This window comes from Takifugu flavidus, chromosome 20, assembly GCF_003711565.1.
Source record: "Takifugu flavidus isolate HTHZ2018 chromosome 20, ASM371156v2, whole genome shotgun sequence".
NCBI classification, from domain to species: domain Eukaryota; kingdom Metazoa; phylum Chordata; class Actinopteri; order Tetraodontiformes; family Tetraodontidae; genus Takifugu; species Takifugu flavidus.
In genome coordinates, this window is record NC_079539.1 from 7,818,354 (window position 1) to 7,846,072 (window position 27,719).

At 46.1% G+C, this 27,719-nt stretch overlaps 1 protein-coding gene across 5 annotated transcripts; it reads left to right on the forward strand.

Moving 5' to 3' along the window:
- eng (endoglin) lies at positions 1 to 26,405 on the forward strand. 5 transcript variants are annotated; one of them, XM_057018810.1, is made up of 14 exons: positions 1 to 149; positions 903 to 1,065; positions 10,844 to 10,986; positions 15,513 to 15,626; positions 17,970 to 18,144; positions 19,184 to 19,361; positions 19,436 to 19,550; positions 19,734 to 19,929; positions 20,088 to 20,236; positions 20,336 to 20,566; positions 20,695 to 20,761; positions 23,048 to 23,158; positions 23,248 to 23,295; positions 23,375 to 26,405. In XM_057018810.1, the coding sequence occupies exons 2-14, from the start codon at positions 1,008 to 1,010 to the stop codon at positions 23,494 to 23,496; spliced, it is 1,707 nt and encodes a 568-aa protein (XP_056874790.1). In that variant the 5' UTR covers positions 1 to 149; positions 903 to 1,007; the 3' UTR covers positions 23,497 to 26,405. The 5 variants fall into 5 exon arrangements, with proteins under 5 accessions (XP_056874790.1, XP_056874795.1, XP_056874794.1 ...); XM_057018815.1 differs by having other exon boundaries at positions 19,439 to 19,550; XM_057018814.1 differs by having other exon boundaries at positions 12 to 148; positions 908 to 1,065.
- Positions 26,406 to 27,719: the final 1,314 nt, after the last annotated feature.

Below are 27,719 nucleotides of genomic sequence, written 5' to 3' on the forward strand. Positions count from 1 at the left end.
GAAAAAAAGGCCGGTGGGAGTGGTACAAAAGCAAATGTGCGCCGCCCTACCAGCTCACAAAGTTTGGAAAGTCCGCTCACTGTTGCGTCGGCGAACGCTCGCACATGTTGGATTACAGAGTGCAAACGGCCAGACTCGAACCTCTGACAGTAAGTCTTGTCATTCATAACTTCCGAGCTTCCTCGCACGTTTGTGGCCTGTAACAGTTCATTTCTGAGCCTCACTCTCTAGTTTCCGCGTGTTTTCAGACAGCTGGATGCTGCGCTTATTAAAACGCCGTTAAATTCGAAATAAAAAAACAACAACCCCGCCATGGCTAAAGATTGAAGAGTCCAGTCAAGGGGATTCATTTCACCGTATTTCTATCATTACTGTAAAACGGAGTCCTCTAGGCAACTACCAATCTTTAATTCACAGATTTCACCTTAATTGCGCAGTTATAAACCACTTTTCTTGCCGTGCAGAGGGAAATATCGAACCTGTTTTCGTTTCCAAGTGCGCGCACAGTTTACACAGGCTCTTCCTTTGGTTCTATATGAATCGCATAACAAGAACAGCCCCTCCGTGTTATCAGATCTCAGCATTGTGGTTTTATTTAAAGTCAGCGATGTGCTTCCTGAAAGAGCGGGCCAGAAGTGAGTGACCAGCAGATAACCCCTGGGTTCAGACCCCATTGTGCGCCAGGAAGACGGGTAGAAATATTGTGGGATTGCCATCCCACTGAAGGAATTTAAGGGTCTCCAGCAGCATCTTCCTCGCACTTACAGCTTGTCCCTGCTGGCTTTTGGCATTTTCAGATAACTGTTCAGATTACAGGCGGGCTGCGGTGTCCTTAATCCTGGTTACTAACGTCCTCACGTCGATTCCTTGTTTGTTTTCTGGATTTTCCCCAACCGACAAAGACTTGAACTGCTCGCTGCTCTGCTGCCAGACGAGAACCCGTCCAACTTCAACACCCCACTCGCTAGAGAGCCCATCCTCAGCCCAACGCCTCAAACTCAGTGGACATGGAGGGTCACGCTGTCAGGATCTCCCTGCTCCTGTGCATTGCTGCCACAGCCTCAGGTAAGCACTTCCCATCCTCCAGTTATTTGAGACGATGATATATCGGCCTGTTGCCCACGCCAGTGCAGACTGACAACAGATTATACAGATGATCGTCACGTTTTAAGGCATTTTGTGCCTCGGCGGCGTATTTTTGTGCTCCTGCAGCCTGCACCATCATAATCTCTAACTCAAGACGTAAAGAGATTGTTAAATGCAGTGTATATTCATGTTTTATAGTTAAATCGAGGGTTTACATCAGATCCGCACAGATTGGGTGCACAGGAAGTTTTTATTGTGAAGCATTTCACTTGAACTGTTTATCCCTGCAGCGTGTAAAAGATTATAGAGCACAATATTTTAATAGCTTTGGGAGATGAATATTATTATAGCAGAGATGAGCACAAAGCATATGTCTCTCCAAATGGCTTTCGCACTGTTAAACCAGGGAGCCACCCCGGGAAATGTTTGTTTGTGTGAGTTTTCACCGGTGAGGGATATTTCTACAGGAAGACAGGAGGGAAAAAAGATGTTGTTTTGATGCAGTCCTCCAGCATCACCTCGGCCAGCTGCCCGTGGCAGCCTGTAATAAATTCAAACTTATAATCCGAAGGTGACATATGGAAACCCGAACCCTCCAGATGCCCTCGGGCCACAATCCAGCCTCTCTGACCGCTGCTCTGTGGTGCTGCTTTGGGTTGTTTGGGCTCTCTCTTCCCTGCAGCGCTCCGCTTTCAGCTAATGAAACAATGCTGAAATCTTTAGTTGATTCAATTTGTTCCTGGTGCCGACAAGGCTTTCCAAATTGTTCTTTTTGTACAAATATCAGCATGGAAAGCTCAGGACGTGCAGAGGCAATTTGAGTTTTCCCCAGGTCAGAGATATTTTTTGGGAATCTGGTGGAGATTAATTGGTCTTTTCAACCTCATGAATATGGTAAATCGTTTTTATGGATGTGGCCAACCTGTGCCTACTCCCAGACAGGACTAAATTATGTTAAAACTCGATTTCTTTTGAAGTTTCTCTTGAATGGCTGAGTTTATGTAAAGCGCGGTCTCCCTCAGACGCTAAATGCCATCAAAGAAAGCATAATGCATCCTGCTGTTACGCAGCACAGTTTTAAGATGAACTGTCGGCCCAGAAAGGTTGCCCACTTTCATTTCTCAGTGCTCTATAGAGCGAACCAAATCACTAACATTTCCCCTGCCTTCAAAACTGCTGCTTAAAAGGCGCTTTGGAGATTGAAAAAAAAAAAGAATGGCGGAGGCGAGCGTGTGCTGCCGCTGCGTTTGTGCCAGAAAAATAAGCCGGCTGGCCGGATCTGACATCCGCGCCGACCTCCTGCGTGACCAATTGTGACGCTTCCACAGGTTCTAACCATCCTCCCAGCAGGAGGGCTGGAGAGGCGGACTGGCGGGGAGCTGACCTCGCATGGCTCCGCCGCAGGGGACCGGTCTCAGCGTTGCCTGTCTGGAACGAGCTGCTTGTCTCTGCCTTAATTGCCGCTGTCACACGCAGTCCCGAATTTTCCATTTCTTTTTTCTCCACCGCCAGGTCTTGAGAAATGTTTATGTTCTTTAGCGGCTCGTTCCTGCGGCTGCTACAGAAGCTTTAGGAAGGCGTCCCAGAGGGAGACATGACGACGCTGAAGCATTAATCAAAACACTGGCGTGACAAGTGCCGGTTCCTCCGTCTCCGGAGTTGTTTATTCATCATTTCCTTGCCCAGCATCGTCATATTAATTAGTCATTTTTCACTGACATTGTCTCAAGAGCTCACTGTCCTCATCGGAGGAGTGAATCACAAACGTAGAGGCGTGAATCACTGCAGCCAGCGGTGGAAGATGTACAAGTTCAAATTTGCACATCCCCTCCACTACACGCGTCTATAGGTCGGCTATGATCGGAAGGCTGTAACTTTAATAACTTCCAGGCGTGCTCTGTATCGCCGTGGGAGCGGACCAGTGTGAAAGTTCTACAAAAGAAGAAGTAAACAGAAGGAAGAGCAAGTAAATCAAAAATTTGCCCAAAGGCTGCACTGATTCCCACGAAAGCTGTCAAACAATTGCTAAATGGGGCAGTTCTGCTTGAGGTTTATTGGAACTTTCTTAATCTTTGACCTTGTTCCCGTTGAACATTTTTGTACTGACACATTATTTGATGCTGCCTGAGACGTGAAATGAATGAGGAGCGAGCCGTTACGTCTCGTTGCTGTGTCCGTTGTGAAACATAATAAGCGATTCATATGCAACGGTCCAAATTTGCTCAGGAGGATGACATCTGCGTCTAATTTCTCATTGCGTTATTTCCCAAAGCCTCTGGGGGTGTTTCTGTGTTTTTGAACAGGAGTGGGTGCGAGGATGGGTGGATCGGTGCACAGTCCCACATTGCGGCAGGTCGTCGGCAGGGTACCACTTCCACGCTTCTGTTTGTCCTGATGCTGAAATACCAAAAACAGCTGCAGTCCAAGATAAACTCCAAACAATCTGAGCTCCGTGGCGACTCCGCTGTTGCCGGGAATAAGCCGAGTGGTCCAACGACTTCCAAAACCTAATGAGTGAAACTGTGGTCGTTGCGTAATCAAGATGGAGAGTCTTTAGTTTAAAGACACAATTAAATAAAGGCATCAGACATTTTAGCATAAGCCTTTATTTATATGTAATCTTGGGACACAAGAGCTCAGGCTGGTCTCGCTGCCTCTCTGTGACATCAGAACTGTGCTGAAATTGAAAATGTGGCTGTTTGTTCCGTTTCCACGTCTCCTCACAGTCAGAATTTATTTGTCTCTGGATCATTCTGATGTCTGATACTCATTTCTCCTTAAAGTTGAGTGAGTTATCCTTTTGAATAAAAACCCAAAGATCTGCTTTTGTCACAGGCCTTTGGTTTGTTGAGTGGTTTGTTTGGACATAACTCAGCTTTTGGGCAGTTACATAAATGAAACACTGACCCAGTTGCATTGATTTTTATCAACTATAGCACCTAGCTTTAGCTGCTGCTTTGCTGACGCTGCCCATCTGCATTAACTTTGCTTCATTATTCCATTTACTTCCTCTAAAGCGGTACCTTTGTCCACATTTTTCACCTCCCGTTATGAGGTTTGCGTTTGTGCTTGGGCCTCAACCCCTGAAAAACACTCTGATCAGATGAAACAGTGTTTTTCTAATGCTCATGTGATCAACGGTAAACTGCACCGTTCTCTCAGCCTAATCTAAACCACGGTTCCACATGTATGTGTTCAAACCGAGGCTACAGGGTTTTTGAAGGAGGTGCCCTGGCTCTGCTCTTAAGAGATAATGGATAAGAACAATGTTATTTGACGGAGAGGAAAAAAGTCAGATACATGAACAATTATCGACGCGTCCAGCTCTATTTGGGATGTCTGCACACCATTTCCTGGGAGGAAAGTGTTGAATATGGCCCTTGCAGCATCAGCCTCCCCACTGGGAGCCAGTCATCTCTACGCTAAAAGCCAAACCGCCGCTCGGCTGCCTACCGCAGCGCCTCCCACCACAGGCTGGAGGAAAAGCACAAAAGCGATTAGCAGGCTGCCGGGGACGGAGGAAGGGCCGTCTGCGGATGTATCTCAAAGAGGGAGAGGGAGCGAGACAGACAAACAGAGATAATAACATTCATAAAGCTTGGTGGAGACAGTCGGGGATGGGTGGGGTGTGGTGGGGTGGGAAGGGGATGTCAGAACCACATGACTGTTGAGGGGGGTTGATTCTGAGCGAAGATGAAATGAAGGGATTGACAAAATGTCGATAGGAGTATTTACAGGATAGAGGAAAATAAGAGCAGCTGATTTGTCCACAGAAACTGGGTGTCCGCTGTTCAGAGCGACGGGTTTCTGGGAAGCCGAAAGATAAAGAAAAGCTTAAAAAGAAACCGACGAAGAAAGTCCGTTCATGTGTTTGTGTGGGGGGAGGAAAATGGCGTGGAGAGAGTCAAAACAGTCCACTTCCCCTGTTTGACTGAAGTGAGCCAGCGTGGCTTGCAGTCAGACTGGGTGGCAGAGAGACGCGACCAGTCGTCGCTGCCACAGACCGATTTCAATCTGCTGCAGTGGTTTGCCCCTCCCAAATAACAATCCACATCTGACTGCTTTTCCTCTGTTTGAATACGGTGCCAGAGAACCTCACTGGCTTTCTCCCCTCTTGTTTGTTCCCACATCGTTTTTCAACACTCGTCGCAATTGAACCGTGGCGCTTTTCCCAATGAACGTGCAACATAAAACAGCCCTTTAAAAAAAAAAACTGCTTTATTCTCAATGACGCCTCAGCAATATTTAGAGTGTACTATGAAGAATGTTAGGACCTCCCGTTGTGTATTTTCTGGGGTGGCGTTCCCATCACAGTCCTGACTGCGGGTCCTGGCACCCTGCGCCTGGCAACTTGTGCAGTTGCAGCAAATGGCTCATTAGTAGTGGCCGAGATAAATGCCTCGTCAGCACGGCGACCTCTTGCGCTCATGTCAACATGACCACTGTCTGTGGAGATAAAGCCTGGCATTATAAATGCTTATCTTCAGCCCTGTCTGCCAGTGTTCAGCCCCGGGGTTCTGCACACAAGCCCCCAAACGCACCTGTGTTCGCACCACAGTTTGTTCTCAAGATGTCTCCCCTTTTGAGGGGAATTATCCCACCGAAATAATAAAAGACAGCATGTCGGCTGTCCATTTGTCCACCGCTGTGGAAATCCAGCGCAGCTTTGTAGTGGAACTGCTTGATTCAGTCTGTGGGTGGGTCGTTTTCCTGTTGATTCAGGTGCCGCTCGAGTCACTCTTTATTTAGAGAACATGGATCTCCGCGTGGTGCGTGACAGCGCGCATGTTTTTTTTTTTAAGTCATTTTTCATCCCGGCCATCTTTTAAGTGACATTTCATGTTCGGGGACGAGGGGCAGGGCCCGTCTGAGGCCGCAGACATGAAAATAAATGGAAGTCGATATAAAACCCCCTACAAGGACAAACCCGCCAGAATGACACGCAAGTAGGTTTTCTACTTCAGTGACTTTTAAGCGCCGGATTTTCCATTTTGTCAGCAAACAGAAAGTGCGACTCAGAAGAAAAGCCTGGAGACAGGTGACAGATTATTTTAATACAGCTCACACACTGTACCTGCTCCAAATCCAACCATCAAACGCGGGATACTTAATAATCTTTACACATATGCTCCAGGGAATAAAGCCCCACTTGTCAAAGTGCTCCTCTTTGTTCAGACACTTCCATTAGTTAAATAGTGAAAATGAAATCATACATCTGGAGCCAACTCATGGATCTACTTAATGCCCCCAGAGCCCTCGCAGCTTTTGTCATATATATCTTTAAAGACAACTGGCACGTGAATTTCAAGACTCTGAAAGGGAAAGGAAGGAGAAAGTTCCCCCGTTGCAACCGATGAAGACGATACATTGCCCGCGTGGGAGGATTAAAATAACTGTGAATTAGCACGGCAGCGCTAGCTTTTTTAATCTCTCGCACCGCAGTAGTTTGTCTACTCCCCTGTTTGCGCTGGGGTCAAAGATCACAGCTCTGACTCCGCTCCCTTCAAATGTGTTTCATTATTATGCCTCCCTCGTATCAGAAAGCATTAATATTTACTGGCAAGGAAAAAAAAGAGCTAATCTCTGTCGGTACTGAACCATATGCTGCGTGAAGCTACATTAATCTTGAATGATTGGGAGCAGTCGCTGTTGTGACTCGTGTTGTGGTTTGCTCACAGTTAGTGTGAAACCTGTCAGGTTAGTAAATCTACTCACCAATTAACACATAGATAATTAATTGGGTCTTGCTGGTGCTTTGTCAGTACTGGGGGATGAACTAACCGCATAAGCGATGGGAGAAAACCGACCGTAGCCAATGAAAGATGGTGACCGGGGGCCCTACCAGACGAGCACATTAACGCGACTGTGTACTTTTGGTCATTTGATGCTGTCTGATCCTTCTGCATGGGAAAAGAGCAGGCTGGCAGCCGGCAGTCCTCAAAGCGAGTGAGGGAGGAGGGAGCTGTAGACCTCACGCCGCTGTCAGACTTGTTGTTTAGCCAGCTTCCGACAACGACGAGAGGACGGACGAATGGCTCCCAGAGGTGTAAACAGAGACAGTGTGAAGACAGGCTGTCTCCAGACCCGCTATCACATCCCCTGTTCCTCTCCAGCAGACGCCACACGCAGCACTCGGCATATAAGGCAAAAGGCCCCCATTAGAGGGGCTAATCAGCAGAATTTTTTGGTAGAATTTCAAGACTTGACTGGTGGGAGGTGAGATGGTCAGGAATCCTGTGTGTTGTACGGAGTGTGTAATGTGTAGCATGCAGGGGTGAGAGGCCAGGGGACAGTGCGGGCCCCTGCAGAGCACTGATAAGGGTTTGTTTACCTTCCTGTGGATGGTCAGACCTCAATCTGCAGTTGCGGAAACGTCGGGACAATAGGTGTGTGTGTTTGGGAGTCCAGAGACTCTGGCCAGCCTTGAAGCTCCGGTTTCCCTGTGCAGTGGACTCTGATCAGACCGCTGAGCCCCGTCCTTCCCCCTTCCCCATCAGGAGCCTTGACACAAACAGTTTACTTCACCCCGAGGGAGACATTTGGTCTTGAAGTTCCCTGATGTCAGAGTCCTTCTTTCTTCCCCTCAATCTTGCCATCGTTCTTTCTCTGAATCAGGTAACTCAGGGACTAACGAGGTGAGTGGAAAAGCAACTTGTCATTGGGCTGAAGCTATAAAGTCCCTTGAATATAAATCAAAATTTAGCCGAGGTGTGATAAAAATTAAAAATTCAAGGCCTCTGGTAGACCTGCCGATGTGCCGGCAGAGCCAGTGTGATAGTTGCACATTTTGTACAAAAAAGCATTTACTTTTGGAGAGATTTGCGCTCATTTTATGGGGGACAGGCAATAAAAACTCCCTATCAAAATAAAAGAAGTCTCCTTTGGGCTTCCACGGGTTGCTATATATGGTGGTGGTTTGCATCTCACTGTTGTGTGAGTTGCGCCATGGCGAGGGTGGTGCCGGGCCCCGCGTCTTGCCAGTTGTCGCCTTTGTATTCGGACTTCTGACAAAATGCAGTAGAGGAAAGAGAAATACAGGAAGTCCCCTCTGGAGGGGCCACCTTTGATGGCTCTTTGTAATAAATCCTCAGTGTCTCCAGTACTAAAGGCCATGGATAGCTACTGGCTTCGTTGGAACAGTTTGCTTCATATATTGGACTCTGTTGATGATAATCAAGAGCTGAATATTAATAAAATCCTCCATCCGCAGGCTGCATTTTTGCTAATACCCTCATCTGATGACTGACAGAAGCTGCCGAGTTAATGTCAAACGGATGCTGAAATGGATCCCTATAACGAACAGTCGCAGATGTCCCTGTTGAAACGCTCTCGGCTGGCCCAGTCGAGTACCTTTAACCCCGCCTGTCCTTGTTAAACCACTTTCAGTTATTCTGCCGTTGAGGCGTGAGGGCCATTCAGGAAAATGGCCCTCACTGACGACAAACTGTCCATTATCGGCTGATATTTGGCTGCACCCTTGTTCATTTAATTCCCATTCCGTCCAGTTGCAGGAGTAAGTTTAATTTGTATTGAATTTTGCCAGAGTGCCCATTTGCAGTTGGCCATATAGTGTCGTTACCATGGCAATTGGCAGCCGTGCGCGGAGGCGTAGATATCAAATTGATAACCGTTTTAACGTGATGTCCCTGGCCACTGAAACAAAAATTTGTGTTAGAAGTTAAAGCAACGGTCACAATCAAATCTGATTACACGTCCTTTCCATGAATTGAAGCTATTTTCTACCCTCCCTAATGTCCCAAAATGCTTTCTGTTCACATCTCCCCCTCATACCTAACATCTAAATGGAAATCACCAGCATCCATAAACATGTCTCGCATGGAATGGGAAATGCAGAGGACTGATATAAGTAGATAAAGAGGACCGAGAATGGAATGGTTCTTCTATACCTCATTTACCAGCAGACCGCTTAGAGGGGCCATTGGCATTTCCGGGGTCAAGGGGGCAAAATGAATGTTCTCCACATCCGAAGACGACTCGCAAAAAAAAGAGATGAATCGTGCGTGCGTGCTCATGCGCACCCGCTCACACGCATGCAGAGGTTTACCGAGTCAGCGTGATTTATAGGGAGACCTCTCGGGCGACAGTTATGGGCTGTTGACTCTGTCAAGGCGGAACAAGAGAGAAATAACTTTATGGACGTGGAGGTTGAGCAACAGTCATTAGCAGAGTCGGCCAAAATAACAGGAAATCAGCCTTGACCTCTGCTGCTGGGGGGGGGGGGGGGGGGTGAAAAAGGATGAATCTCCAAAAAAAGAAAAAAAAAAAGCTGGACAGGAAGAAAAAGTGTTGTAGCTCCCCCATCCAGACAACAGAATAAAACCTTTTCAGTTTAGCTTATTAATGTCTCAGATCCTGGAATCAAAGCTGTTTGTGATCTGACAAATAGGGCCACTTAAATTCCACTCTGGGTGCCCTCGCAGCAGATTATGTAACACGTCCATCCTCCCTCCTTTATGTTTTTTTTTCTTTTTCTTTCTCACATTCATCAGTTTCGATCTTGATCTCGCTGTCTCTGTCCATTCTCAGGCAGCAGTAGTGATGACATTGTCTCAACCAAGGGCTTTGATTAGCAGTGCTTCTAAATAAGGCACATCCTGTTGACCTTCCTAACTTTGCAGTTTCCCATTAACCCTTCCTCCTCCCTGCTCCACTTTGGTTTCCATCCCGCTTTTTCTTGCGTCTTGCTCGCTTTTTTTGTCCCCTTTTTTTGGCCTGCTGTCTTTGGTCTGGGGAGTCGTTTGATCCCAGTCAGGACACATGTAACTGTCCTTTCACATGCGCACACACACACACACACACCACACACACACACACACACACACACACACACACAGAGCCCAGTCGTTTGTTCCTAACAATTTGAGTGAGTGTTCGGACTCTACTGGATTAAGTCCGCCTCTGGAGAAATTCCCAGGTTAAACTGGTAGGTGAGCGCCCTTGATGGATTACTGCAGGCCGGTAACCTGACATGTTTGATAAACCCCGAACAGGCAGATTCACTTTTAAACAGTGCAATCCTGCACGCACATGCACACACACACACATTTAAGCAAGAGCTGGAAAATCCTTTCAGGATGACTAATAAAGAGAGTGAACCCACGTCTGTGTGTGATTTCACTGAGGACGTCGGCTGTATGACACAGGTCAGGGGCCCTCTGCACTCTGTAATGTGAGACTATGAGACTGGAAAAAGACCATTGCAGACTATTAACCTGTATTTATTCCTACTTTATAACCCAATCCTTGAGCTGAAATAAATGCAAATGAATTGTATTTTTATGCCTCTGCAGCTGCCACGTTGGTCAGTGTTCTCCAGGTCAAGCAGCTGCTGCACATTTTACAGTTGGGGCAGAAAAGAATGAACGTGGTGAATGGATGACTGTACAATTGGAATGTGATTGTATTCCTATGAATTCCTGAGCGCGCTCTCATGAAAAATACTGTCCCAGTAAATGAGGCGTTGAATAATTTATTACAGATTACCATGTACGAATGATTTCCTGTTTAGGTTGAAGCTGAGCAAAATTGCTTCACTTCCAGGAGAAAACATGGAAGCTAAAGCTAAAAGTATTCAACTGCTCCATAAGTGTTGCAGGCATCAGATAAGGGAAGGCCATCCTGAAAATAATGTCTTGACATTTGGCACTATAAGCTTCAGCACCAGAGAGTTTACTGAACTTTATTTTCTGATCCTGCCACTTAACGAGTTGTGCTGGATTTTTTTTTTTTTTCACAGCATTGCTCCAGACCTGCGTTCCGGACGGGAACAGCCACAACCCGTGGATCGGCATAAGAGAGATGCTCACTGGATGCTGGAGCAGCTTCGTCAGGGATGACAAGTCAGAGGTCCACATCCTCAGCCTGAACTTTGACTCCACAGTAAGCATGTCAGGGTTATTTAAGAGTTAAGCGTGTGTGGCTGCGTCTAACACCTCGTAAACATGCCAGTCGGCGCTTATAAGGGTACCAGTTTGGATAGATTTTCATTTTCTGTGCACAGCTGCGCACTTTGTCAGTCTGCATGCCATATGTTGCTGCGTGACAGTCTTGCAAAGTCAAACGTGGAGGCTGGTGTGTGTGTGACTGTTACTTAGCAGCGCTTGTTTTGCCTCTCAGCTGTCGGCAGATCAATTTATCAAAAATCCGATTTGCGCTGGCTGGAGCGGAGGAGGGGACTAAATATGACAGATAGCTAGTCGCTTGGTAACAGCAAGCAGATGTAGGCTGTCACATCACCTCACAGCCTATTTGTCAAATAAGACTCAGTTCCTAGTTAACTGCTTTTTTCTCTCTGTCTAATTACCTTAATTACCAACAAGCTGCATCCTGATTGGCTGGGAGGACGGGGTCACACGACAGGTTAGATTGTACCTACATGGAGGAAAAGTGGAGATTAAGAAAAGTGAATGTTTCCTCACAGTCTGACTTGAACTCTCTAAACCTTTTTCCCACGCTGGGAGATGCCAAAAAAAAAAAAAAGAAAATAAATGAAATGTGTTCAACCAAATATCTGCTTAATTTTAACAGATGCCAGACCGAATCTGCACGTTTCCCCACATAGCACTTCGGTTTGCTCCACACTGAACAGACTCCAATGACTGAAAAGCTCCCCAAGACAGTTTTTAGGCTTGTTTTTTTAAAGGAGAATTTATCGCGCCGCTTTGATTTTAAAACTTTTAGTTTTAGGGAATGGCGTCCCAATGTACTGAGAGAAAACTTTTAATCTATATGTTGGTATTTTGGTGCCGACTCCATTTTTCACTGTCCGGCGGCTTCGATCAGCCCACATTAGTCATTTCTTTATCAGCCTGGTGCGTACGTGTGCTCCAGAGTCCCTGCTATAACAGCTGCCGTGTGTTTTTGTCTCTGAGTTTTGGGACATTCTTTCTCATTTGTTGTTGCAATGAGGAAAATTGATATTAATGCGGCCAAAATGTTACAATGGCAGAATTGCACAACACCCCGCCTGTCTGGATCTGTTGTTGAGAAAACGTTACTCTAAATTACAAATTAAGCGCTCAACTGATAAAGAAAAAGAATGAAGAACCCTTAAATACGAAGATGAATGTTTAAACCGCTCATTTCGTGGCTGCCGTCGTATCTGTAACCAACTCTAACGTAGTCCGAGTTGGCTAATCTGCTCTTGTGCTAGCGGGATCATTACAGTGCTTGCTAACATGCATAATGGATAACGAGGTGCTGTTTTGTCCTGATGCCTAATGTAGAAATAATTAGGTTCATCAAAGATGCTCACATTTAACGCTGTTGTGTAGCTTGTAACTGCACACGTCATTTAATTGAGACATCGCCGGTGGAAACCATGCGTTCTGTAACTTTGGAAGCTGTGTGGTCCAACCAGCATCTGTTATTCTCAGTTGCTTTGCTTTTGTAATGTAACTGATGCCTTAGATTTGAAGGATATTAAGCTTATGTATTTAAAACATATCACGAGAATGGGCCTGATCAGGCCTGAAATCAGAAACATTATGCTGCGTGGGAGATTTACCAAAAAAAGTCGCATATAAAAAAGTTTCTGAGCTTCTTTAAATTGGTGTGGGGGTTTGTGGGAGGATTTTGGCTGTGCGTGAGCTGGTGGATGGTGCATAGAGTTAACAAATTCTGTTCTCTTGTGGGGAGGTTGAGTGGGTGTTTTATCCTTTAGAAACAAAAAAAACAAAAAAACGCCTAAGATCTCTTGACACACACTTCTTATCTGCTCTCGGCTGTCTGTTTAGAGCTGATTTTCCCTGTAAACACGCAGGAAGGCGGACGCGTTCATGTCTTGCCAATCCGTCCGGTCAGACAGGACCATCCCGGGTCAGTCCTGCTTTTATTCCCTCTCCCTCCGCTTTTCAAATTTCTTATCGCCGCCTTCCCATTCCAGTTTGTATTTTTTCTCTGATGTGCAATCTCACAGAGACGGTTGAATCCGACAGCTCGGCTGCCCGGAGAGTTAAAGTGGAGCATCGGGGGAGTGTTTCGCGCTCGCACAAGGCCCGCTGATGTCACACACTGGCTCCGGTAGTCAGGATCTTGGATCGCGGCCAAGACTCTGGCTGCGGAGCCAATTCAAGTAAAGGGAGAGAGCCAAAAGAATAACTGGAAACTGCATCAGCAAAGGCCCTTGTAAAAAAAAAAACTCTCTCAGAAAAAAAAATCCCAAAAGAAAAACAATTGTATCTTGAAAGCGCAGAAACAGACACGGCAGAGGTGACTAACCAGGGTCCTGGTGAGGCTGCATTCATAAGAGAAGAACGCAACGCACGTCCATGAGGGACAAAGGGAAGGGAACTAGACAGGGAGACAGCTACGCTCGTTAGAAATGCTAATTTAAGTAGCGCGCCGCTGGGTCGTCCCTGTGTGGAGCGCAATGAACTCCGCAAGAAAGGCCATTGATTCGTTTTACTGCAGGCTTTAGGTAGGAGCAGGTGGGAAGGCCCTTCAGTCCGATGGAAGCCATCGCGATACACATAGATCCACCTCACAACGCGTCATTATGGCAACACCGACACGGCACGCATGACTGCTCTCTTTACTTCTTCTCTCTTCTCTCTGCGTTATGCATTGTAGCTCCCCCCTCTGGTGGTTTCTTTGAACAGACGGACGGACATAATGAGGTACAGCAGCCTTTCTGCATAATCCCTTCAATGGACAAAATGATTCGGTGTGTGTCCTTCACTGTGTGTGATGACTGATCCCTCTGTCCACAATGCCTGCGAGCTCCTCTCTCCAACACACCCGTGTTTTGCTAATAGGCAATTTGTTGATGTCTCCTCAGACCTAATTTGCTCTACGCTGGTCTGAAGATTTCCATAGCCCGAGCTCGCCACGGGTCTCTCGGATGAAGCCGAGGCAGCGGAGAAATGAATTTAATATCAGGGATCCACGCCGTTTTCCCCAGCATGCTCATTGTCTTCTCAGTAGGCCCGGCGATGAAAACACTCTGCTGCCAAATAAACAGAATCAAGTATTTGTGGAAGACAACAGAGTCCTGAACCGTTCCTCAACGGTAAACCGGCTCGAAAGTCTGGTGCTGGCGAGGTTCTCCCACCTTATTCGCTGTACACACAAGCTTGTCCCTTCACACCAATGCAGCAGCTCATGAAATTGAAGCCGGTTCGGGCCGAGGAGTCTCTTACTCCTGCAAACCCAATTATGCAGGACGCAGTGCAAAGTAAAAGTAATTAGCACCGGGGATGTGTTTGAATTACTCCAGTGTGCCTGGAAAAAGGAGGAATCCTCTCCCTCACTTATTATCCCACAGTGAAAGTGCCTGCTCTGCGCTTCGCTCCTCACTCACGTCCAACTGTACCAGGAGCAGCTTTACATTACACGCGTGTGGAGCGGGGTAATTAGGGCTGATTGAGAGTGACTGTGGTGGTGATTAGCAAATCGCATCATCATTGTATTACCCCCGTCTCAAAAAAGTAGCTAACGAGGTAATACGTTATGTGGGGGAATTATGCTAATTGGATTTTTATATACATGCACGAGTCGAGGATCTCGCTTGCCAGTTAGAGGAAGGAGGGATCAAAAATAGTTGCATCTTCTGACTTCTGATCTCCCCTGGTTGTGCGGAGCAGGAATGGAAGCTGGACGTGCGTCTCAGTCGATACGTAGGACAGACGTCTGCCTGAGCTCCCCTCAGATGACCGGCTGTTCTCCATTAGATGCTTCTCCCCTGACCTTTCAGAGCTGCAGAGCGCTACATTTATTGTCACGACCCCCTGCTGGTTTTCAGAAAGTGTGCAAGGAAATCTGCATAAAATGGACCACTTATGGTTATTCTCCCATTCCTGCATGGGTCTGAGGTGTACTCTCAAACACTGGCATCGCATCAATGGAATGGTCCTGTTGTTCTCTCATCGCATATAAAGTAATTAATTACATTTTAATGCACCTATAAAACTCACAGCGTGGCCTATAATCTTGGTATTGATGTGGTTAATTACATTTATTGTTCATTATTTCTCAATCGATAACTCCTTGATGTATTTTTTTTGTAATTTCATCTTCCTTATTATTACTTCCCTGCATTTATGTGTCAAATTATGTGTATTTATGTGTTTCCTGCTTGTAGCAGGGATGGGAGGGAAGTCACATGATGCAACATCCTTCAAGTTAAAGATTATTGGAGAGTCTGAAAACAGTGTTGAAAAGTGTTTCTTCTCTCCTGTGAAGCTTGTGGGGACACTGGAATAAATACAGTGAATAAAAGCGATCCTCTCCTGGCCTGAAAGTACATCATAAAAGTAGACGGCTTAAAAGACTCTAAACCCAACACGAGGAATCCTTAAACCCCCCTTACCCGGATCATCAAATCTGAGGGGACTGATGGAGGTGACACCTCCACTAACCTTGAATTTAGGATGTCTAAACTGGAATATGTTGTTTTTCCCTCCCAGGATCCCGCGCTGTTCTTTCTGGATATGAACAACTCCAGGCCGATGAACCTCATCCTCACCTCAGCGAAGTTGTCTTACGCTACGTTTAGCCTCAACAAGGACGTAAACCTTTATGTGAGTCTCTCTCTAATCTGTCCCACCCTTTCCCTTCTCCTTCCTCAGCCGAGTTCTCCTGAACCTCGCTCGTTTCCCAGCCTGTGTGAGGCAGTTTTCTGAATCTTGTTTTTACTGTCCGCGCAGTAAAACAGGTAATAGAAATTAAAGGTGGCCAACAACAAGCGGGGCTGATGGCGCCACTCTGGGATTAATGTTGCAATAAAACGAGAGATTCTGACTTTTACACACTCTTTCAATATTTTATCTGCGATTTAAAGCCGGCCAGGCTGCAAAGCATCTCTGTTAGCTCGCTTTTGTCCTGATTTATCCTGCAGTTTATGTGGGCAAAGTGGTTTTGGGACCCGAGGGGAGTCTTTTTTTTGTATTGTTTTCATCCAACAATAGAGTTTTAATTGTAACAGACTGGACTAAAGACGCCTGCGGATTATTCTGCTTACTGAGCAGTTTTTGTGGGTGACATCTCTTCCTGTCAGTCCCGCGTGAACGTTTGAATTTACATCCAGATGTTCTTGGCTGGAAAGATCGGCATAAGCCACTTTTATCGGTGGTGGGTTTTGACGTTATCGGCGCCCAATCTGGAGGTTTTGACGACAACCTCGGAAAACGACACGGATTTTATAGCAGGGTTTGTTTTGCTTGCATTTTTAAGTGCAAATCTTGTTGACGGCTGGTTGCCACATCCCCGCGCAATGGAAATTGCATTTATAATTCAGAGATAAGGACGTGTCAAAAGGGAGAAATGAAAATATAGTTAAAAAAAACAATCAGCGAAGACATTCCTCTCTGGGGTGTCGTCGCTGGGTAATACGCTGACAGCCATGGTCCATCCTGAGAGGAGCCTGGACAACCTCTCTGTGGCTGCAGGATGTTTTCAGAGGATGAGCAGGATCGCTGGGGGATAACACAGTTACGCAGCAGACTGCAGCGTCGGGAAGAAAAACAGCGTCTGTGCTGCATCTGAGCGAGTGCGTCAGTGGTTTGACAGCTGGTTAGTGTCGCTTTCGCCGCTCCTGTCGGCCTCAGCCCGGCTCACAGGGCGCACAGCTCTAATGGAGCAAACAGGCTTCCCAGAGACTAATCTCAATTAAAATCCAGCGTCACCATTGAAACGACGGCCATTGTTTTTTCCGCTTTACTTCCCGTCCGTCTCCCCGTCCGCCTGGTGCTGCTGCGGCTGGTTTTCCCTCTTTTATTTTTGGAGTTTCCCTCCGCACTATTTTTATTTTTTTTTTTTTTTTAACTCTTTTCAACCAACTATTCTTGGAACAGAGACAGATGACTCCCTCAGGCTTGAGCTGCACTGGGTGCTGACGGCCCGTGACGTCCGCGGTGCGGCGCGGCTCCGTTCGGCCAGCTGCGCCAGGACCCCCATTGTTGGGAGTTGGCTGAGCACCAGTCTGCGTGTCTGGGAGATTAAGGAAGTTCTCTTAGGAGTTAATTTGTTTATTAACAGGGATTGAAGGTGACGTAGAAATATTTTCCACTTTTTCCTCCCTTTTTCCCCTTTGTTCTGGCCTTGAGATGCAAAGACATGCAGTCACACACATGCCTGTGAGGTCGGGAGAGGGACATTAGCAGCCCCCTAATAAACAAATACATTAATTCATACTGGATGCACATTTTTAATAAACACTTGTTTCAAGGAAGAGATGTATTTTTCAGCTCAGTGATCTCACTTTAAGGTCCTATTAAAGTTTTATGTTTTTTTTTCAGTAAATTGAGCTATTGTGCACGTCAGTAGGAACAATTGTGCATGAAGAGGCACAGTAATTACGCAACATTTTCCATTTGGGACTAGATGGTGAAGGACAAACATGCTCAAGCTTGAGCTCAAGATGAGACATTTCTGGAGGCACAGTTCTCTGAGTAAATTCTACATATGTCTCCTCTTTATTCTCATTTTTCACACTTGTAAACTCCATTATTCCCCATCAAGACGAGGAAACGCTGGTGTCTAGTCAATGGGACGTATGTATATATTTATACCTTGTATGGAGCCAGATTCCTGCCGTCCTCGGTGACGCACAAAGCTAAAAAAGGTCCCATTTCCTGGCCCCGCTCAGGAAGCAAAGGAAAGACTGTGGCTCCAACAGGGTTGTGCAACTGGACTCATGGATACTTAACCATAATAAACATTTCTTTTTAATAGAACCCAGCTCAGAGAATGGAGGGAGAGTTGGGTGGGGTGTTAAAGGAAAACCAGAGACAGGCAAACAGTTCAGATACTGCTGAAGAAAAACGGCTCAGATATCTGATGAATATGAGAATAAAGCCGCCTCGCAGCTGCACTTTGGTGTTTTTGTGTGGGTGAAAGTCTGTAACCTGGCCTCTTCTTTGCAGGTCGAAAATAACTCCAGAATTTACCCTGTTGGGGTTCCGCCTCCCAGCATCCACAAACAAGACTTCCCCACCGCCGACGAGGAGCTGGTCGAGTGGGCGCGGCAGAAATTTGGGGGTGTGACTTCGTTCACGAAAGTGCGAAATCTGATAAAGGCCACGACGACAGGCGAGGATGGTGAGTGGCATCGGCTCAGCCGTGACCTGACACATCTAAGGTGTATTCTCCTCTTTCTTTTCATTCCTACTTTTTAAATGTATTTTTGTAATGTGAAAAACAATGTTTCTTTTGCTGTGAAGATCACAATAATTACGGCATTAGCATCAGTTCGGGAGCCACTCGGCAGGGGAAAGCACGGATGTGATGTGTTTTGTTTTTTTCGTCTGCCCACTAATCTCCTGTGGCCTCTTGCCCCATAAAATCATTTCATTTTTCATTCCTTGCAAGAAGGGACACGTTCCTTTTAGAAGCCGGGACGCTCGGGCAGTGCTGGCATTTAGGCTGGGGTCTATCCTCCGCCGCTGGTGCAAGGATGGGCTGTTTCGACCCACCTTGATTGTGCCGGCAGCCTCCTCTTTCACGACTTTGGATGGTTTGATTCCATTACGAAATACGTTTTCCCAGCCGCTCTCGCTTTCAGCGAATGTGGACTCGCGGTGACTCATCGTAAACAAGGACATTGGCGTTAGTCACGCTGCGATGCGGTTTATACCAGGATTTAAACAGAGTCTTTGGCCCATAATGAGCCAGCAGGTGAACTAGCGTAGGCTGGGTTGTAGGCGCTTCAAAAGACTGCGCGGCGAACACATCACGGGAGGCCGCAGACGGCCGCGCTGCAGAAGGAACTGTTGATCTCTGCACGCAGAATGCTCATTTAGCTTCCTTTCCTGCAAATGTATGGTGGAAAAGTCCAAAGGAGCACGTTGGAGTCGAGTCCATAACACAACTGTCAGGTCAGAGGCAGGGGATGCGTTCCTTAGATCTCAACAGTCTTGGCCATGTAACGTCATTTCTTTGAGGAGGCCGATCAGACTCTTACCGGAATCTTTACTGTTGAAGCCATTACGTCCCCGACGCAATCACTAAACAGCTTGTCGGCCTTTTTTTGAAGAAAAGAAAAAACTGGTTCACTTTATTTATGCTTATGAATTCATTTATTTCAGTTCTTGTTCTGTGAGCAATAGACAGTGGTGACAGATCAGATGTGGTTTTGCAGGAACTAAAGCCGACTCTCGTGACTGCATCCTCCAACGTGAGGACGCGACAGAGAAGCGCTTCATGAAGCTCGATACAGAAACCAGGTCGTCCTCTGTCAGGAGCTGCCTGCCGCATCAGAGCCCGGGCGACCAGACCGAGCTCCACATCATAAACATCCCAGAAAACGCCCCGATTCGGTAACGGCTTTGCCCCCCTGAAGACGTGGCCCCCTGTGTTAGCGTCCTTGGCTAATTGAACTTCTTTATATCAGCAGCAACATCTCGCTTAAGGTGAAAAGATCAGAAGCTGAAAAGATCATGGTGTTCCTCAGGGGCCCTAATGGCACCACGTGGACCATTCTAACTCCACACGTAGAGAAGTTCGGCGTAAGTGCCCACCCACATGCTACACACCGCTTGTCAATACTATGATTCATCTCACCGCATGACGGTTAAATGACTCCATAACAACCTCACCCCTGAAAGCCTTTGAAAATATGCTCATTAGTGGACGAGCACTTATACAAGACAGCCTCTAAGTGATTTATTTGAACATGTCTGTTTCTGCAGTCTAACAATGACGTCTGGATGTACGCCATGACAGTCCCGATTCCGCCTTGGTTCACGCTGAACAATGACAGCGCCGAGACCGTACAAAAGGCAGCTTTAAATTATTTCAAAGTCAGCGCGTTCACCAGCTACACCGAAGTCACGCCAGAGGACTCCATGATGCTGCTGGTTGTTGGACGGGAGGATAACCGAGCAGGTGAGGCGCCGAGACGCCGTTAAAAGCATCGTATTGTATTCTTGCCTTTTTTCCTTCCACGTGAAAAACAAACCAACCTGGATCCGTCCTGATTGCGTGAAGTGGGAACCAAATGGAAATGAGGCATTGAAGGAAGTTCTTTTATGGTCTTATTCCAGGGGCCAAACCAAGCACAAGGCCAGCCATTTCCACAACGAATGCCCCTAATCAGATGCCCCTCGTTATGCAGCTCTTCACCTCCCCAGACTACCACTCTCCCCTGGACCCCAACGCTAAAGTGCAGACCGACAAGCGAGTTTACGCCGAGGCAAGAAATCCCGTTGTCGCCCTCTCTTACCTGGAGTTAATGCACGTCCCTTGCACCCGTGTTTGACACGTCCCTGCGTTTTCTCTGTTTCCCCTGCAGATTTCAGGGCACACGATCGGAGATTTCACCTTAACCATTAAGGTGATTCGTTGCTTCGTGAGCTCCAATGGCTCGTGTCCTGTGGTGAAGGATCTCCCCTTCATCCCAGAGGCCTGCGCTTCCAACACTTGTTCTAACAGCGTGCGACTCAGCTTTTCCTTAGATCAGCTCCAGGAGCTGACTTCTACCACGTGGGACCTGGAGTGTTCCGTCAAACTATGCTGGGTTGATGTAAGTGCTGATTGAGACCCTTATTGGTTGTGTGTGTGTTTTTTTTTTTCTCCCCCCCTGAAAAGCAGCAGTTTAAATATATTCATTCTGTTTTGATGTCATTTTTATGGTCTTTATTACTGTAATAGATATGTGTAGAGGGAGGAAGAGTGAAGAGGAACCTGAAGGTCACTCAGCCATGTCTGCAACCACCAAGTGAGTTCAGTTTAAACTCCAAAATATCCATCAGGGGCTCGGTCTCACATACCCTTTTTAATGAAAATATATTAAAAGGCAGCTTTTTGAGGGTATTGCAGCATGTGCCAAGTCCCCTGCTGTCATGTCTTTCATGTATATCTCTGTCCCAGTGCACAAAAAGCTGAATTGCGCATGTGGAGAGTCTTTCAAATGAAGACCAGAATGCCACTTCTGTCATTTCTTGCCTGACCTTTTCTCTTAAAATAAAGGTTTTTGTATTTAATCTTGTAAAAGACAAACTGTCACAGCTTTTATGGGCTGGATAAGTTGCATTACTTTTACGTTTCCTTGCACTCAGAAATGAATCCCCCGGTCTGGGCCTCGGCTGGTGATTTTCATTCCTATTGTTGCCTTCATGTTAAAAATTGTGAGAGGGCAGTTACCATAGTAGTGAACTCAGGATGTGCGGCGAAGCCAGCAAGGGGCCTCGTCCTTTAGGAAGGTCTGCAGGTTGACCTTGTGGCCGCAATCACAAGTAATGGCCCTCTGGGAGGGGGGGGGGGGTCTTTTGTGTTTTCCAGGGAGTCTGACTGTGTATGTTGTCCAAACAGAGCCACCGGGCCTTGTGCTATTGTCAGACCGATTGATTCATACAAGTAAAGATGTCTTTCTTCAAAGGAAGAATAGTCCCCCGGCAGATGATGTATTCTCAGGAAAATTCAAATGATTCAATTTCTGACTAAAAACAACAAAATAGATAGAAGGAAGTCAATGTTGATTCAATCACCGGAGTTTTTTTTTCTGCAGACATTTTTGCAATACTGGAAGGTACTTGTTTATTACTTAAGCTTAATCTATCTTCCATTTCCTTCCAGTGAAGAGTGATTAAAGTGTCTGTTATGGGGAAGCGGACTGAACTACTCATCCGTGCTTTCCTGTGTCCCGTTTGTCCTTTTAGACAGCAGGAACTGCTGCAGGCCAGGGGAATAGTCGCACGGGAACAGTGCTGTGTTCTGATTATGTGCCTCCCTGTGTCAGCGAGGTTTATATCAGCAGTTCTGGGCAGGTTGACAGGACAGGCCTTTCACTCAGGGAGTCACAGAAAAGGTCTCCTGATCTCCACGTAGATGGGAGCGTCTGCCGCCTCCTCCTGTTTACTCAGCTTTGCTGTCAAGTTCTCACCTAATACAAACCAGTGCAGCAACAGATCACACAAGGAAGAAAACAAAGATTAGAGAGCTGTGCTGTTTCTTGTCAAAAAGTCGTATGTGCTGCAGTACCTACGATAGCCCAGGAGATGTCACTGTTTCGGTTTAATGAGTTGTATTAAATTATCCTTTTTTTAAATTAACACATTATTTGTATAGAATATTTGATTAAAAACAAATATTTTCAATAAAAGTCCTTCCAAAGTTTCTATACCTGCTGTAAGCTCATAAAGCAGTAGTTATCCTCATGCTGCAGAGTTAAAGCGCCTTTCTTAGGAACAGAACGCTTCTGAGCCTATAGCACATTACAGGAGGGCAGGAGGCCGTGGGAGGCAGGAGAACCTACTGTTGCTAAGGTGATGGTTTTAATGTTGGATTCTTGCTCCATCCGTTGCAGCAAAGATACGTTTTTCTCCCATTTATTTCTTAAAACCTTCAGTTGTCTGTTAGTAGGTACTCTGTGGGTGTTTTGTACCATTTGGTAAAGTAAAATGTGAAAGTGGCGCTGATGGTGAAAGCTGTCACAGTTGTGTGGTGTGGCTTTGTTGAAGCAGCGACTAGCTCAAGGTCATCGTTTCGTGGGTGAGCTGAAGCTCTGGGATGCCTTTGTCACACAATCTGTCTCACAATATTGCATGTCAAAGGCCAAACAATGTTTCAGTGTTGTCCTTTCACTATTTCACGACAAATCTGAGGGGATTTTGCTATTGACGCAGCTCTCTCGGGTTTTTATTTCTCCCACCAAACATTTATTGAGCGTTAAAGTGCTTTGTGTGGATCTGGCAAGTGCGCAGAGATCCAGAGAACATCACCAATGGCAAGCAATTTTCCTGTTTTAATTCAACTTTCACAGAGGTGTAATTACTATAAATGCTCTGCAGTCTAAGGTCTGATCGTGTTCTCTCACTTTCAAGAGGGAAAGGTTGTATTAAAGGAGCGGAAACTCGTCCAACTGTCATTTATCGGTTCTGTATGCGTGTCTGGAAGTCGAATAAAAGCCGTGCAACTTATTTTGCTCCTGCAGCGCCCCAAGGTGCTCGGATAAGCTCTGTAAATGAAGCTTGCATACATTGTTTTTGTCCTGTGTGTGTTTCAGCCACTCCATGCTTTGATTTCGGCTTGGCCGGTGTACTTGGCATTGCATTCGGAGGCTTTCTGATTGGAGTGTTACTTATCGGCGCGCTGTGGTTTATCAAAATTAAAACAGGTAAAATGACCGCACAGAGTTGGTCCATAAATACAGGTCCAATTATCATGTCGTGTGGAATTAAACTGATCACATTTTGATTCAAACAGGCTACCCAAGCGGGCTGGACATTAGCTCCACTGCAGCAGGTCTCCCCGGTAAGGCTGCGTTTCTTTCGTGGTTTTTTTTTCTTCCCCCCTGTATCCTGTCATAAGTTTCCTTCTCTCCGTCCTTCAGGGTGTCCTTGCTCGGGAGCGAAACGACAACCTGTTTCCACCAACCCTTCCCCCTCTGAGAACAGCAGCGCTAACGCTAGCATCGGCAGCACCCAGAGCACACCCACCAGCAGCATGGCATGATTACATCTGAGTAACCTCCTCCAGCTGGCCGCCATCTTCTGTCAAAGTCTCATATGTGGGTTTTGTCTTGTATTGACTGATGCTCGAGAAGCATTATTGTTGTCCATTATGCGTCCTCTTCAAATTCTCATTTAAAAAGCACAAGCCTGGTCTCCCATGCGAGCCTAAAATGGAGGTAATGTGGGAGTTTGTCACAAAAGAATGGGGGGAGGCATCGGGATGGGGGGGCTCACCTCTGTGGTAGAGTCAAGCTCCTAGACAGGAAGTTAAAGAGGGCAGTCAAAAAAAATGGCTTCCAGAAACAGGAAAAACAAACCATATCCCCCCAAGAGCCACCAGGAAATTCACCGCATTCCACTCGGTGAATTGTGCTTGTGTGACGGCAGCACAATAATAGCCAGGCAGAAGACAACCCAGTCAAAAGAATGACTTTGAAAAACAGATGAAAAGCGGCTTTGTGTTCACATCTATGCTACAAAAATGCAAAGTGCTTTAGCCTAGCTCGGTCCAACAAATGATCAACAAAACCTCGGGCTTTAAAGAGATCAACGCATTAAGCTCTCAAAGAAAACAAACATCAAAAGTCCGTGAAATGCTACCCTTTGTCTTAATTTGAGGTTGAGGTCAATGATTTACAGCTACCTCCTGTTAGTTTGAACTCTGGGGTGAAGTTCAAATATAGAAACATTCTCGACTGTTTTTTGTCTTCTATTCTCATGTAGCTTGATAATCGCTAGTTCTTGCTAACCAATTGCTCTTTTTTTTAGCTGAATAAATGTATCTGTAGGAGACTCCAGCAACACTTCCAAGCCAATAACTGCTCCAGTAACGAACGCAGCAGCACTGCATATTCAGAGATGAGTAATGTGCCCCCGAATTAGGTCAGTTTTCAGACCTCAGACCTGCGCATGAAACCAAGCGCCACTCGCGCGGCTACACCCACAGGGTGGAGTTTCCCTGAAATAGACCGTCTGGAGTTGAAATTCCTGTACTTTTCCTTACTCTTGCATAAGGTCCGCAGTTCCCAGAACCGACTAGAACAGAATAAGTTCTTATCTGCTGACAGATGCCGCCGCCATTCTAAATTTCACACATCGCAGCTAATCGTGTGGACAGTATTGATTGCATCGTGATCCTCGTGACCCAGCTGCAGCTATTTGTGGCGTGTAAAGATTTGAAGTACGACACTGGCCAAATATTGTCTGTCTGACGTGCGTGCACATATTCGGTGTCAGACGCTAATGCTGTTTTGTGATCAGAGATTGAGTGCCTAATGGCTTCTAATGGGTTTTGGAGCTTTCCAGCTGAGAGATTTTTGCAGTGATAAACAAACGGTTGTTGATCCGTGGTGACCGGACTGTCGCCGCTTTCGTGAGGTGAAACTTTAGGTGCAATTGGGTTTGTATAATGTAAGGAAGATAATATATAAAATTGTCTCATCAAATAGGCCTAATTAGAGGCTCCCCACCCCCCTTCCCCCAGCCTAGCAATTCACAAGCTGTCGCTTTCTCTGACTTTTGAGCTTTTGAACTTAAGACTGTATATTGTAAATACAGTTAGTAGCAATAAACGTGTCACCAGCGCGCTTCGACCGTGCAAGGACTGATTCACAACATTCCTCGTCGGTCTGGTTATCTTTTTTTCTTGGGGGGGCACCTGTTGTCTACGTTAGATGGGCTGCATCAGCCACTGATGTGCTAAAGTTGCACAGACGCTGCGTAATGGAGATGAGCCACATCTGTGACGGTTGATCCGTGAACCCGCACAAGTGTAAACGTGTCTGTAGTCACTTCTTTTCTTTTCTTTTTTCTCCCCAAAGTCCCATCACACACGCTGTGGCGCAAGTAAATAATTTGTCTTCGCGACTTCCCCCCCTGGAGCTTTACATCATCGGCCACGTCCTGATCGGCTGACGCGTGCCACACACATGCACGCGCTCCTCCCATCCGAAGTCTTTTATTTATTTGAGCGCGAACCCGAACAGCATCTGCCATAACCTGCCTCCTCATCGTGCACAGCTTGTCCCTCTTTCATGCACATTTTACTGTTTGTCTATACACAGATGGAGCAGAGAGGGCCAGTACAAATTGCCACTTGAGTATTTGTGCAATATGATGAGATAAACTTGTATTTAATGTCTGTATGTAGTATTTTTTTTAAAAAAAACAACCTTTTGAGTTGTAATTGTATGATTTTAATACTTGGAGGTGTTTTTCTTTTCTTTTGTCTGTGGAGAACTGATAATCAAAGCACTTCCTCCATTCTCTCTGCTTTACATTCGTGCTGACTGGGCCCCACGTCTGAGACAGTAGGTTTGTTTTTGTTGGTCCTGTCTGACAGCGACCTTTGACCCCACTGTCCGAAAAACATGACATATCTGCGCCGATGGCGACATCCTGACATCGCATTGTCTGGATATTTCAATGCGGGGAAGCCTCCAACTAAAATATTCCACAATCCTATTATTTCATTTGGGCTTTCCTCCCCGTTCAGACAAATGTCAGCCTCTGCACCTGGGCCGACCCGCTCTCGTGAGTCCTGACAAGCACGTAGCCACATCATTTGCTTGTTAACCCGGCAGATCTTTCCTTTTCTGTGACGGGAACTTTGCTCCCCTTTCAAAAAGAGTTCATTAAATATATGTGTCCTTGTGTGTGGGTGTGTGTGTGTGCGGGGGAGGGGGGTTCCAAGAGCGAATGGGAAACTGTCTCATTTTCTTTTAAGTTCAGATTTGTTTTGTTGTTTGTACCCAAACCTCTGAAGCTGTAACAGAACTGCTTTATAAAATGCAGTATTATTTGTGTAGTTTGTCGAGGAACAACCCGACTGAAGTCGCGCCATTCTTTGATGTCCCCGAAGAAGTACATGTGTTGTCTGAAATTATCATAATAAAGCAAATATCAAAAATATCTGCCTGTTTACCGCCGCCTTTGTCACAGTTGCCGTCTCCCAGGACAGACGCCATCGCAGAGGAACCGTGTAACGCGCTCACAAGAGCTCTGACAGAATAAACAACTCACTTTTGTGTTTTATTTGGCTGCTCGGCGGCTCGGTGCCGACTTCTTGATGCTCTGACTGATTATTTCACTGTTAATCATCAACAGAGCTGGAAGAGAGGGGAAAAATGGCTCTACTTCAGATTTGATCATGTGTCAGCGGCTTTTGTAACTGACATAATGCAGAAAATCAGGCCTTTGTGGGCAAAATAACCGACGTATGTGAGACCTGAAGCACAAAGAACTTCAAGAAGGCAGAAAAAAAAAGTCCTGCAGTGAAGGTGTTATGAAATATATAGGACCTTCATTGTTGAGGCGGATAATAAAATGATGGTTCACCCATTTACGGCTTCCCGTCATTGAGGCTTCTTTATTATATAAGAATTCAATAATGCTTTCAGGCCTGGAACAGCACATGGACTACAATCATCCGCCGAATCGGAACTATTTGGCCTTGCAGCGGGATACAGGGATACTCGGTGTGAGGGTGCACCTGTCGAGGTGGTTCAAGACAAATCTGTCCTTGTCTTCTGAATGATGCATAGAGCACACAGCGACCCAAGGGACTCGCCAATTTGTTCTACAAAAATTAAGGTGTGATTTAGTCAGAGGTGGATGTTTATTTTTTGCTTTTGCCGCCTTGACATTTACAGTAAATGCAGTGAAACGCCAGCTGCTCGCTGCTCTTACGCTCAGGGCTGGCTTTCATCAACAAAAAAAAGATTATTAGAGATTTATTCCTGTAAGAAAGGAGGTAAGTGAGATGGTGTTGCCATGGAAGAACCAATTTACTTACAGAAGTGTGTTGCTAGGCTCCCGGGGCAACAGAATAGGCAACATGTGCTTTAAGTGTCTGACCCTTAATAAACTTATTATTCAGTCCATATAAATGAACTTGAGAATTATGTTAAGTCTTTGCATGTATAAGGGGAGAGAAAACTGCACAAATATAGTAGAATTAGAGTGTGTGAGGAGGAGGAGGAGGATGTGTGTGTGTTAGGAGCCTGAGCTTCCTCTAGCAACGACCCTGATGATATAGTTATATACACTAAAGGTCAAGTGCTTGATTGTATCTCCCGTTGCATTTGGTCTATAACTGCTCTCCAAATTGCCGATTGTGTCGAGGTGACAGGTGATGATGATGGAATTAAAAAGACAAATCTTCCTGATGTAGCTTTCATTATAGCTTTAGATTTGCTAGTAGGGCCGCAGAATATGTGGCTGCGA